The sequence below is a fragment of the Hipposideros armiger genome, unplaced genomic scaffold (genome assembly GCF_001890085.2).
Source record: "Hipposideros armiger isolate ML-2016 unplaced genomic scaffold, ASM189008v1 scaffold_211, whole genome shotgun sequence".
Classification (NCBI taxonomy): Eukaryota; Metazoa; Chordata; class Mammalia; order Chiroptera; family Hipposideridae; genus Hipposideros; species Hipposideros armiger.
The window spans coordinates 634579-648904 of record NW_017731561.1 but is presented as its reverse complement, the minus strand read 5'-3'; the positions used below and the strand labels follow the sequence as shown (position 1 = coordinate 648904).

Sequence of the window (14326 nt, the reverse complement as noted above, 5' to 3'; positions counted from 1 at the left end):
CCTTAGCGTGTGTGCCTGGAAAAACCATGGATGATTCCCACTGAGGCACTCTGCATTGGAATCTCCATTCCCATTGTGCTACTGCTCACTGTTTTGACCGCCATCATTATCAAAAGTAAGTATTTTCAGGAATGTGCCCAAAAGGACAGAGTGAAGGGCCCAGAGCCAAACTGCCTGGGTTCAAGCTGGTCCACGTGTCATGTAATTTTGATTTCATATTACTTCTCTGTTTCATAACCTCTTCTTTTTGTTTTTCTTATAAATCTTGGCCCATGAAAAGAAAAAGAAAATTTAAATTCTCCATGGGAGCAATTAAATACTAAGAAATAAGAGTCTGCTGGGTAGAGTTAAGATTGGAAGGCAAGAAACCATTACACAAAAAAAGGAAAGAAAAAGAAAGAAACCATTATACTATGTAAGACTTGTTCACTCCTTTTTCTCCCCTCCCCTCAAAGCCCAGTTTTTCTTCTGACGAAGGGTAATATTGTCGAGCATTTTATAACACTCACTTAACCGGAGAGGCAAAAGACACATTAGAAGGGAAGTAGATTTTAGGACTAAAGGTAGAAAGAAGGGTTTCAAAAAGGAGCCATATAACAGGTGTGTGTGTGTCTGTGTGTGTGTGTGTGTGTCTATCTGTCTGTCTGTGTGTGTGTCTGTGTGTGTAACTAGCCTCCATGAAAGAACCACAATCATCCATTTTTAAAAAATGAAATCTAATAATTAATTGCATTAAAGTAAGCTGGGGGATGTGTGTGACTACACTAAACCATTAATGAACATGAGATAGAGGCTTGTTTGGGCGGCACATTTTCAAAAGGAGTTACCTGAAGTTACCAGGGAAGAGCCAAGTCTGTTTTTGGATTTGTTTTGTTTTCTTTCTTTTTTAAAACGTTCTTCTAAATTTATTTTTTTTCAGGCTCTGGCTCTGTACTAATTTTGTTCATATTAAAGTAATAGCAGAAATAATGTACTTGTTTAGAAAAAGATCTCATGAACTCTTTGGCTGACATGTTTAATTTTCTTTTCAACTCCTCTTCAATTTAGAATATTTATGCACAAGAGGAAAGGCGTTACAAATGCGGTAAGTTTTAAAGGGTTTGTGTCGATGCATTTTGATGTCCCTACTCTAACAAAAACAAAGAAAAAAACTTGCTCTGTCCCTCTCCTGACTCCTGAACTCTCCGTTTTATACCCTGGATCCTGAAAAAAATCTAGTTTAATGATTTCCATTGCTGTCCACACCTTCTGCTGACATTTTTAGCTTTCTTTATTTCCCTGGATTTGTGCCAGAAACTGCTACAAGCAGAGCACCTCAAACCTAACCTCTTAGAGTAAGGGAACCAAATCACAAATTTTGTTTGATGAATCATCTGAATAAGTTGTTTGGTTTATTCTTGATTTCATTCAATGCTTTTTATTTATTTTTATTTTTTATTCAATGCCTATTATATTCCGAGGAGATGAACAAAACAGACAGAAAACATAAGCAAATCATCAGGGTCCTTTCAGCGGTTCCAGAAGAATAGCAGGGGAATGAGGAGCAGGGTGAGGCGCTGTGTGAGTGAGCCCTGAGGCAGCAGGAGGCCGCTCTGCAAAGACTGGAGGAGACAGCTCCAGCTAAAGAAACGCAAACGACTGTGGTGGGCCAGCCAGTACCCGAGGGTCCCCCGTGTTCACCCCCAGCCTGCTCTGCTCCCTTACATTGGTTATCTGGCCTCATAGGCATTTGAATTGACAATTTTTGTAATCCACTCTACTGCCCAGTTAAAGCTTCAGTCCCCTTTACTTGCATACATGCCCTGTGGTCATCTGCCTGAACACCTTTAATGGTGCGGAAACCACTGTTTATTTGCGGTTCCAGGTAACCTGCTTCATTTAGTTCAGTTTGGGCTTCAACAAGGTATTTCTTTGGTTCGAATACATCGCTGCTAGGCTGCCATCCATCATTCCTAGTTCCCTTTCATTGGTTGTCAGTCTTTCCTATTTCTTAGTTAATTGCACGAGCCCATCCACAGAATGGAGCACATGATTAGTGCTCCATCAATGTTGGCTTCAGTTATTGCAGTCATGCCCTTCACATCAAGAAACCTGTGAGATAGGCACTGTTATTCTCAGTTTATAGACTGGAAAGAGGTTTAAAAAAGTTCAGTGACATCCAAGGTCACATCACAGAGCAGGCAAAAAACTCAATCTTAGGTCTTTTAGCGTCCCAAGCCCAAATTTACAGGAGTTTTTTATCTGAGCCTAAGGATAGAAGGAAAAAAAAATACCCCTTATAGGCAGAAAAAACGTGGAATATAACATCCTTTTAATTGACTGCTGTCCTTTCACTGTTAACAATTTTTAAAGGTCTACTTTTTTGTGTCTTAATAATAATAAAAGTGGGCCGACCGAGTGGCTCAGTTGGTTAGGAGTTGGCTTAAGAGCGTGGGCTCTGAGCAGCAGGGCTGCCGGTTTGATTGCCACATGGGCCAGTGACACTGCACCCGAGCTCAGCTGTCGCTGAGCTGTCAACAGGTGGAAGGATGGCTCAACTGGTGTAACAACAAGATGGCCTTTTCAATGGTGGGCTATGCCCACCTGCAACTATGACTGAACTCGGCACCTTGAGATGAGCTGCCACCTGGATGGCTCAGTGAATAGGGCGTGCACTCTTTACAACAAGGCTGCTGGTTCAACTCCCTCATGGGATGGTGGCTACGCCCACCTGCAACTAAGATTGAACACAGCACCTTGAGCTTAGAGGCTGTGATCTGCCGACGGGCAGCCAGATGGTGACTGGAGCCCTCCACAATGAAGACTGAAGAACAACAACTTGGCTGGTCCCCTTCCCTAATTCCCCAACACTGTCCCCCTTCAATTCCCCAATTAAAAAAAATAATAAAAGAAAATATTGTAGAAAATGTTATTAAATATGAAAAAGCAAAACAAAAAGAAAAAAAACAACAAAAATGAGCATTTCCTCATGACATTTTTTTGGCAGCTATATCACACTGACTCATTTCAAGCTATTGACACCTAAACTATTTTCACACATGTATGACTGGCCCATTTAACGATCAGAGTTGAATGAAGACTCAGTATATTCCATATCATTTCTGGGCAGGCTTATGTAATAAACACAATCACTAGAAAACAGGAAGCTATATCAAAACACTACACAACCTTTTAGTATACTTGATGTGTAAATGCATGTGTTATAAAAAGCATCTAACCTTACCATTCAAATTCTGACCATAAAGACACAGTAAGATTTTTGACACCATGATCCAGTACACACTTATGTGAAACAACACTATTTTACTACATCCAATATGCTCTGATACTCCTATTTTGTATTTTCTGTTTATCTTAAATTCAGGATGTAGGCCACTTCATAGATTTAATAACCCTCTCTAAAATGTCACAACCCACATTTGGTAAAACACCACCTAAACCACTTCTTAGCCACCTTTGAGAATATGCATCTCGATTTAGTACTTCACTTTGGTTTCTCTTTTAGATTATTAATTTTTGTATTCTATTACGTAAATCTCTTGAAGGAAACTAGTTTGAATATGTTTTAGGTTCTTTTTTTTTTAATCATACTTAGGTTTTCTACCTGCTTATTAAACACATTTTCCCACAATTTAATATTCACAACTCTCGAAGCAGCTAATCATTTCATAGGCAGTGTGAATGGGGCTCTGGGAGTTGCAAATAAACAAATGTGCTGCTCATTATTTAGAAAAGATCGGCTTTTATCTTACTCATGTTATTATTTTTATAGGAAGTTGTCATCGAGTGAACCTCAGACTGGAACTTTGCAAAATGCAAATACAGTGCGCTACCGAGCAGAGGAGAGTATCTACTTTGAGAACAAACTTTACAACATGCATTCAGACCCTGTGGCCCTGTAAGGCTTTATACCCTTGACCACAGAAGGCAATGACCTTATGTCACCGTGTCACAGTCCTTTTAAGCTCTAGGATGATTTTTCTGTCAATTTCCCACTGCATTTCAACATGTAAGTGATGTTGGGTAGAGTGCCTCTAGCTCATCTGTGTGTATAGTCAATCTTATAGGTAATATACTCCGAATTTCTTATACTAAAATTGGCTTTATCTTCTCTCATAGCAGAGTTCCCTCCCAAATATGAAATGAAGACTTTAGTATTGTATATTCTCTTTAGACCTTATGCATCCTGTGTCCATCTAGAATTCTCATTGGGGAGATAGGAAAGGAACTTCTACCTTGGTCACCAAAGCTGCCAAGAGGAGTCCATTAGGACATACAATCAGCAAATCACATTTGGCACTTAAATGACTTTCTCTGGAAACCATCTATGATTGTTTCTTATTTTTTATCTTGCAACTCCAAATGTTACATTTCTTAGATCACCCAAGGGTTTTAAATTATGAAGGTGCACAGGCTTTTATTTCCCTCATGAAGAAATAAATTCAGTGTGATTTCGCCATTAGGTCTGTTTTTTCATGGCTCTGAAAATATAAGTTTTCAAGTGCTTTCTCTGGGATCAGGACAACTATTTGAGCAGTTAGAAGAAGCTAGGGTAGTGCATGGACCAAGTAGATAGTAGGGAAAGAAAATCAATTGCAGTGTGATTTAACACATGTATTTATTTTTGCTACATCTGTGCCATGGTTCTAGGCACTTAGGTAGACAACTATCAGGGAATCTGAACTACTTTTTGGAATGATGCTGAGCAGAGAGAGAGAGAGGAGAGAGAGAGAAAATAGGGAATAAGGCTTCAGAGAGAGAGAGAGAGAGAGGAGAGAGAGAGAAAATAGGGAATAAGGCTTTAGAGAGAGAGAGAAAGAGAGGAGAGAGAGAGAAAATAGGGAATAAGGCTTCCTGACTCAGAAAAGTTAGTTTGCAATATACTAGTGTTGCTTGTGGGTATTATTTCTTTCAACTGAAATTCTAAATTGTCTCCAAACAACTTTGACTTAAAATTGTTTTGGAAGGATGAAGTGTTTATATCAAATAAATTCCAATGCTATTTCTTTTTCACAATTGAATTAAATTTTTGGTTTTGCCAAGAGAGTTAAACAAAGGCTAAAGGTAAGAATATTTTTAGCCACCAGAAACATTTCTACATGGCAGTTAACAAGGCTGGCTATCAATTTTAATTTGAGTAAACCCTGAAATAACTCATTCTTGGGTTTCAGAGTTGCTAATACAGTAGTGGTCTAGGAGGGGGGATGCCTGTTTTTGAAGACAACACTTATGACATGGTTCTACAGAATTCTAGGAAATTAATAGGACTCTGAAGAAAGGTTATAAGGGCAAATAAGATTGTTAAGCATCGTATACCAGGTTTCCCAAATGGGCCAGAATAATCTGGTCAAAATTTTGTTCAAACTACAGTGTTTTTCTTTTAAATTAAAGACAACATGCAAAAGTGTGGAGATTTCCAATTAAAGTCTAGATTTGTAGCTTCTCTGGAAAGACCTGGCAACACTGAACTGCAATCCTATGGAGTTGGGACCCCATTAGATGACGTCTCATCCCCTCAGCCCTCAGCGTACTTTGCCTGTACGCTCACTTTGTTACCTGCTTTGTGATTTGTGGGGCTTTCAATTTATGATGCCTGCTGTATTCCCCACGCCTTTCCGGGAGATTTAAGATGGCGCATTAAAGACTCTGGTACCTGGTTCACTTTGTTTGGTCCAGCATTTCCAAAACTTGTTTGAAACCCATGAGCACAATGACTGCTGGCTTGCCCAGTACCATTCTGTGAAACAGTGTGTGAGGCATAGAGAAATCAGGGGTCACACAGAAGTAGAAATAGAACTTGAGTTCTAATCCTCTTACCAATAACACTGGATGACAATAGGGCAAATTGTCCTTTATGCCTAAATTTTTACATCTTTTAGAAATAATTATTTCCACACCTACATAGTAGGTAGTGTATAATAGTAATTCCAAATCCAATGACATGTTACTTGTGAAAGTCTGAAAAGTGGAAAACACTACAGAAATGCAAAGGGGTTTTTTGTTTTTTTTTAGAGTTTGTAGTAATAGCAGATCTAGCATTAGTGCTCAGTAATTAATTTCCATGGTGTTGCATTCATGAGTATCTTTACATAGTTCCTCCTATTTTTTTTTAATAATGGTTTTTTGAGAAAGTTGTTATTGGGCAATTTGGCTGTCATTTAATAGTGTAGAATATAATTGTCAGCAACTGAGAGGGACAGTGGGTTAGACCTAGGGCGGGTGGTTAGTTACTGATAATAAATTCTTTTCTGTAGGTCTATTGATCTTGTAGACTGTTTTGACTTTTGTTTTTGATCCTTTAAGACAGTTGAGGCTTCATTTTCTACCTTCTGTCCTGGGACATTATGACACGGGTGCAATTAATACCATATATTTAAATTTAGGAAATCTTGCCCATCTTTAAAAAGTAGCAGAACCAATCTTTCACTGATGACTGTGAAGATAATGTTGCAATCACATGGAATTGTGAGGGTCTCCTAGTTGCATTATATGCACACTCACCAATAAATGTGATTTTGTTTTCATTTTGAAAACTGACTTCTTTTCTCGCCTCATCAGTTAGTCAGGGCCAGCCATCTTTATGTGGCTGTGGACGCCCAGGACAGGGCAGGTGGGGCAAGATTTGAGAGTGAAGTGTGCCCGGCACTCCTCCAGGTGCTGGGGTGGAGCAGAGCACCTCCCTGAGCTCCAGTTCCCATGGAGCTCCAGTTTAGTAGGGAGGAACCCCCCAAACCGTCGATTCTGGTTGCAGTTATTGCTGTGGAGAAAGGATGTAGTGAGTGATAGAGCCAGATTTCTGAACAGCAACATTTGGGGCCAGATAACTAACTCTTTGTTGTGGGGGCAGTCCTGTGCATTGTAGGATGTTAAGCGGAACCCCTGTTCTCTACCCACCAGATGACAGTTGTGCCCCTCCAGCTGTGACAACTGCAAATGTCTCCAGACATCACCAAATGTCTTCTGAGAAGCGGTAGCACCCCTGGTTGAAAACCACTGTGATAGAGGATGCCTGGGGGTGTGAGGGTTGTCGAGAGGGAGCGCTGAACGGTTGGTCAGGGGCTGCCTCTGGGAAAGACGTGACATTTGAGTCGAAACCAAACTGGCAGCCACTTGCAGTAATCCCCCAAATGCAAGGGCCCTGAGGTAGGAAGACGCTTGTGTAATGAGAGGGAACGAGGAAAGTGTGCTCCAAGGAGTAAAAGCGCCAGTGTGACTGCAGCCGAGTTAGTGAGAAGGGTTGCAAAGAAACGAGGCTCGAGACGTGGGCATGTATCTCACAAGGTGCTGGATGGAAAGGGCTCCGTGAACACATCTGTTTGAGGAGAGTCCCACTCTTGGGAAACAAGGCACTTTAGCATAGTAAAGGTTACGCCTGCTATGTGTCACCAAATTGTATTCACATTTATTAACGTGCTTCAGAGACACTGTTCTAAGATTACATCTAGAAAGGCAGTTTGGTTGGGTGACAGAAGAGGGTAGTAGGAGGAGAGGGGTACGTGCCAGCCCTGAGGGGCTTTCCCCAGGACTGTGAGGCACCCAGGTCTAGGGAGAGGGGTCCTGGAAGAGGAGGGGTAGGGTGCCGTGTTTGACTCCGATCTCCTGGGCCAGACAGCAGCTGAATTCACTCTTCCCAAACTTGCAGCTTGGAGTAGTGGCCTGATGTCCTCCAGAGGAGCTAACTGCCCCACTCCGTAGATCAACCAACATCTTGGGAATGCTAATCTCCTGTGTCTTCACTGGGCATGTCATTCTTCAGTGCTCAGCTCGAACGGCACCTCTCCAGTCCTGTGGGACCTCATCTTCTGACAGAATTCACCCCCTCTTAAGCACACTTGTTTGCAGCCCTTTTTAGTCACTGGCCAGATATGCCAGTCATGGTGCACGTGCTTAGCTCAAGTCATTCTGCAGGAGGCCATGGCCATATCTAGCACACGTGGCCCCTTTGGGTGAATTGCAAAGAGATCCCCCTCCTTCTGGCTGACACATCGCTGAGCCTAAGGCAGAGGCTGGCCAAATGGAGTCTATCCCAACTATTAACCATTAATGGGGACCCTATAACTCAGTCCTTTGTCTTAGAGATGTTTAGGCTGATGATCCTTTGTATACTGAGCTCTGTGAGGGAAGTGTCATCGTTTCCTCAGCACCCAGCTTATATATAGTATGCACTCAGTACATATTTAGGAAAATCAGTGAATAAATTGAGAATGCTTCCTAGAGCCTTCCTGTGTGTGCTGGGGATAGGTATGGGAGAGACGAGTGTCTTTTAAACTCTTTTATGAGAGAAACACATCTCTTCAGATAACTGGCTGGAGTGTAGGAGTCTGTGTGCACCTCAGGGACTCTGAGATTGGTGATTTGCAACCTTGGCTATACATTAGAATCACCTGGGGAATTAGCCAACTACGCATGCCCAGACCAATGAATCAGACTCTCAGAAGGTGATGCGTTATTTTTCCAGTCTCCCCAGGTGATTTCAATGTGTAGCCGAGGTTGAGAACCCCTGAGCCAGAGAGACTTGGCGAGGGAAGGTGACAGCGTGTTTTCTTGTTCTGTGTGACAAGAGCTCTGGAAAAGCATAAAAGATATATGCTTAAACAGAACACCATCAACAGTGGGCTGGGACAGGTGAACTGCCAAGCGAGGAAACGGTGTAATGCTGGGTGCCCAGGAGATCTGTCCTATGTCTGGCTTGGATGGCAGCCCTGGGAACAAGAAGTTGGAAACAGCCACGCTTTTGAAAGTTTTTCAGGAAGCCGGCCCACAGCTGTCGAGCTGACTGCCCCTAGGCCTCCTAAGAACCAAACCTTTTCTTCCACAGTTGCAAAAATAGGCAAAGAAGAAAATCCCCTTTGGCCTGCGAGGAAATGCTCTAAGGTAAACTTCTCTGTTTTGTCCTGCAGACTGCTGAGATGCAGTTTGCTGTGTCTGGCAAACACTGCACCTGCTTGAGCCTAAGAAAAACTTGCATGATGACCGATTTGCACATTTGCAATATTCCATATATACTCGTATATTATTATTCCGTATCTTCTTTATTTGTTCATCCATCAGTGGACACTTCGGATGCTTCCATGCCTTGGCTATTGTAAATAATGCTGCTATGAACATGGAAGGGCAGCTATTTCTTTGACATGGTTCTTCCATTTCCTGGAAATGGAATTCCTGGATTATGTGGTAGTTCTAGTTTTAATTTTTTCATGAGCCTCCTTACTGTTTTCTATAGTGGCTGTACTAATTTACAACCTCATGAACAGTGCACAGGAGTTCCGTTTTCTCCACGTATTTGCCAGCATTTGTTACTTTTAAGATTAAGAGCAGGAAAAAACATAAGTGTAAGCCTTCAAGACGTTGGATTAGACAATGTTTGTTAGCTATGACACTAAAAGGATGAGCAGCTAAAGAAAAAAATACTTGTTGAACTTCATCAAAAATGAAAGGACACTGTCAAGAAAGTGGGAAGATAACCCACAGAATGGAAGAAAATATTTACAAATTACATGTCTGATAAGAGCAGCATCCAGAATATATAAAGAACTCTTACAACTCAACAACAAAAAGACAACTAACCAATTAAAAATGGGCAAAGGACTTGAATGGACATTTCTCCAAAGAAGATACTAAACAAATAGCCAATAAGCACATGAAAGATGCTTAACATTATTAGTCACTAGGGAAACAGAACCCAAACCTATAATGAGATACTACTCAATACCCTCTCAGAAAGTTATAATAATAATTGTTTAAATCACATAAAATAACAAGTGTTGATGAAGACAAGGAGAGATTACAGCTCTTGTATATTGAAGTTGTGATTGTAAAATGGTACAGCTACTTTGGAAAACATTCTAGCTGTTCCTCAAAAAGTTTAATATAGAGTTGCCAAAAGATCCAGCAATTCCACCCCTAGAGATGTACCCAAGAGAATTGAAAACATGTTCATACAAAAATTTGCATAGAAAGGTTCATAGAAGCATTACTCACAATAATAAGTGAAAACAACCCAAATGTCCATAGCTGGTGAGTGAATAAATAAAATGTGATATATTCATATAATAGAATAATATCCATAAAATGGAATGAAGTACTGATTTATGGTACAACATAGATAAACCTCAAAAACATTATGCTAAGTGAAAAAAGCCAGACAAAAAAGCTGTAGAGTAAATGGTTCCATTCTATAAAATGACCAGAATAAGCTAATACCTAGAGAAAGAAAGTAGATTAGTGGCGGCCAGAGGCTGGGAAGAGGGGAGAACAGAGAATGACTGCTAATGGGTTATGGAGGTAATGAAAACGTTCTAAAATTAGGTAGTGGTGATGGTCATACAACTTTGTGGATCTACTAAAGACCACTTTAAAATGGTAAACTTTATTGTGTGTGCATTGTATCTCAATTTAAAAAAGTAAGCATAGGAAACAGGCTTGTATTGATTGATAGATGGACACCTGTGACTTGGGGACTGTGGGAAGAAGGATTTTTTTTTTTAATGAGATCCAATCATAAGAAAAGGAAAGCTTGGATTGAGGGCATCTGAGCTTTGAACAAGGACCATGACTTTGAGAACTGTATAAGATACCTTGCTATACGCGTATGCACATTTCATTCTATTGGAACTTTTCTTTCTGCCTTCTGAGCATGACAAACATAAGCCCCTAACAACTTTCTCTTGACTCTTTAACAACCTCTAACCACTCTCTTTCTCTTTCCTTTATTTCTGAGCCAAACTTTTCTGTTCTAAATCTTCATTTCCCTGCCTCCCATTTACTCCTTAAGCTAATGTGGTGTGGCTTCTGGCTTCACTCCTCCTGTGATGCTATCCAACAGAAGTTCCATGTAAATGCAGTGGCCAGTTCTCAATTCTTATCATACTTGGACCCCACCCTTCTTACAACCCTCTCTTCCCCTTTGCTCTCAGGGAGTGGCACCATTGGTCCTGGTTTTCTTCGTGCTCTTCTGCATTTGTGGCTGGATCCTCTTTCTCTATCTCCCTAAACATTCATGTTTTCCAGGACTCAATCCACCACTTGTTTCTTTCTTGGCATCTTCCCTTACTTACCGGAGACCCCTATATTTCTTTTTTTTTTTTTGAAGTTGTCAGGTTTTTTTGTTTGTTTGTTTGTTTTTTATTGGGGTATTGGGGGGAAGGGAACAGTGCTGGGGAATTGGGGGAAGGGGAACAGACAAGTTGCTGTCGTTTTGTTCTTTAGTCTAGTTGTGGAGGACGTTGCTTCATTAGCCCAAGTTGGCACCATCATTGCGCTCTTCCTGGGCGAGGCAGATCGGTCGGCGGTTTCTGGACGGCTGCTCACTGCGGCTGCTGGCTGCTCATGCTGGCTGCTGGCTACACACGGTAGCCCATGGCAACCCACTGCCACAGGGGCTGCAGCCTATGCCGTCGCCGGCAACTCACGGCAGTCCAGCTCCAGGTTAAGCTGTTGTTCAGCATCTTAGCTGTGGAGGGCAGTGTCACTGGCCCTCATATGTGGGATCCGAACCGGGGCCCTCTGGCGTCCCAAGCCAGTTCTTAACCATTGTGCCACTCAGCCGGCCCCTATATTTCTATTACAGTCACATCTCTCTCCTGAGCTACAGACCCAGTGGTGACATGTAAATTCATGTCTCTGCCTAGGTGGGACATTTCCAGCTATAATTTCTTCCCTTTGTTTCAGTTCCACCCCTGTCTTGCTCCTGTCCTACTAGAATGCCAATGATATGACTGTTAGCTCTTTTGTGATCATCGTTGAAGTCACTGAGACTTGATTCATTTTTTTTTCTATCTATTTTCTTTCTGTTAATCAGATTATTGGGTAGCGGCCGTCCAGAAGCCGGCGACTGATCTGCCTCGCCAGAGAAGAGCGCAATGATGGTGCCAACTTGGGCCAGTGAAGCAACGTCCTCCACAACTAGACTGAAGAACAAAACGACAGCAACTTGTCTGTTCCCCTTCCCCCAATTCCCCAGCACTGTTCCCATCCCCCCAATTCCCCAATAAAAATCTTAAAAAAAAAAAAAAGATTATTGGGTAAATTCTATTAATCTGTCCTCAAGTTCTCTGCTTTTGTCCTCTATTATCTACACTCTAGTATGGAGCCCACCCAGCAAGCTTTTCTTTCAGTTATTTATTGTGTTTCTCAATTCCATGATTTCCATTTGGTTCATGTTTTATAACCTTTGTTTCTTTGTTCATAGTCCTAGACATTTTTAGGGATAAGACTGCTTCTTAAAGTGATGGCCATTTAACTATTTCAGTATGCATCTCTGAAGTAGAAAATACAATTTGTATGGAATCACGATTATTGCACCTAACAAATCTAGTGATAACTCCTTAATACAGTCCATATTTGAATTTTTCTTATTTCAACCCCAAGTGTTTCTAATTGATTCAACCAAACAAGCATCCAAACAAAACCCATAGGTTGCATTTGGTTGTTATGTCTTTTACGGTTCTTCTCATCCAGATCAGTGACTTCTTCCTTTTTTTTCTTGCCACTGACTTGTTGAAAGACTACATGAGTTCTGTAAAATGTGCCACATTGTGGACTTTCAGATTGTTTCATTTCCGGTAAGCTGAAAGAGCTCAAGTTTTGATTACATCCAATTTCAATATTTTTGTAAAAATACTTCGTAAGTGGTATTATTAAAGTGCTGCTTCCAATGGTAAAAACTTATGTGTGTGTGGGGGGGGGGCGGGGGGGAGGGGAGCCTAACTACGTAGTAAAAGGGGACTAGTGTAAGTAAATTACAGCATAGCCATACAGTGTGCAGCCAATTCTAAAGACATTAAAATATATGCAGAAGAGGATTTAAGTTAAAAATTCGAGAACATGAGATACGATCGTGGCACCGTAAAGGAAAAAAGCTGCTTCCCAAAACATAGCTGTGCCATGTGTGATTATGACTGGCAGGGTCTGTATTACAATACTATCAATCGGTGTCAGAATCATCAACTAGTTGTCCTATTTCTCCTTTATAGGAAATAGAGAAAACATACATGATGATCACGCATTGCTTTGTAATAGCACTAATATAAAACCACCCAAAGTTAGCTTATAAAAAGCATCCCCCAGAAATAACATGGTGTAAAGCGTGTGTAAACCTCTTGGGCAGGTTCCTCAGCCCCTCCAGACCACCATTCTACAGAGGCAATGTGACACGTGACCGGCTTCAGGGCTCTCTTATTAGAAGCCCAGAAACCGGAAAGGGGGAAACCAAGACAAATTAGAAACAAAAGGTAAACGCCCTATAGTTGAACTAGTAGGGTTGTTAGCTGCTCCTTTTCAACCCAGAGATCCAGGGAGCCCTTTGCACATGAATGTTCCACCCCATCGTTGAGACACAGTGGGCAGTCACCCTGGGCACAGTCCAGACTGTGTCATGTGGGTAACTCCCCCATGCCCATCGTTAAAGGGCACCAGAGGCCATGGGCCACAGCTGTGAAAGGAGAACCTGACTTCTGGCGCCTTGCCATTTCCTCTTTGGGCTTCTTCTCCTTGTGTGGCCACCCCACCTTATCCACTTCTTATTTCCAAAGGACTTTCTCCTCCCAGACCCCTCACCATTCCCTCATGGCGTCCTACTGTATATACTTAGTCTTCAGGGAGCTTCTCTCTGAGACAGGGTCAGGTGGTGATCAGGTGTCCAGATGGAAGAGACTGGCTCTCCCACTTATTCATATGCATCTTCAAACAAGTAATTAACAACTCTCAGACTCAGTTTCTCCAAAGTGTCAGAATGTAGGCTTGAAGGTTTTCCAAATATTTAACATCTGATGTCTGTTTTGCTAGGTTTCCAATGGCAGGATTTGGGGCTGAAACTGAGGAAGTTGTTTCTCCTCTACTTTTTCTATTTTCCAGCTAGTATTTAGCAAAGCACAGAATTAAAATAATTTGGAGGGTATATATTTTCTCATGAACTGTTACGTAAAATTTAACACAGCTAAAAGAAATCAAAGGAGCAGATAACGGTTATTCTTTTTTCCCTTTGCTGACACCCACTCCCCCATTTAGCAAAGGGAAATTGCCATTAGGTGAATATATGCCAAGGTGGCTTCTTTGTAGTTTGTTTCATTTCAAAAGAAATGCACTTAAGAAAAATTCCTTACATTTTATAGAGCTTTACATTTTACAATATATTTCACATACTTTGTTGGACAGTGGGGTTTTTTTTTAAGTTCTGCTGTGTGCTCTTAAAAATAGCTATATTGAGACACAATTTACACAAAATAAAATTCACCCATTTTAAGTGTACATTATGTTGGCAAATGTGCATAACTATGTAACCACCATCACATTCAAGATACAGGCCTTCTCCCTATGCCAGCAAGTT

At 41.3% G+C, this 14326-nt stretch overlaps 1 protein-coding gene across 1 annotated transcript; it reads left to right on the top strand.

Annotated features, from left to right (window-relative positions):
- LOC109388909 (hepatitis A virus cellular receptor 1-like) lies at window positions 1-4776 on the top strand. Its single transcript, XM_019653994.1, has 3 exons — window positions 1-115; window positions 1048-1084; window positions 3773-4776. Exons 1-3 carry the CDS (start codon window positions 31-33, stop codon window positions 3900-3902), a joined length of 252 nt encoding a protein of 83 aa, XP_019509539.1. The 5' UTR covers window positions 1-30; the 3' UTR covers window positions 3903-4776.
- The last annotated feature ends 9550 nt before the right edge of the window (window positions 4777-14326 follow it).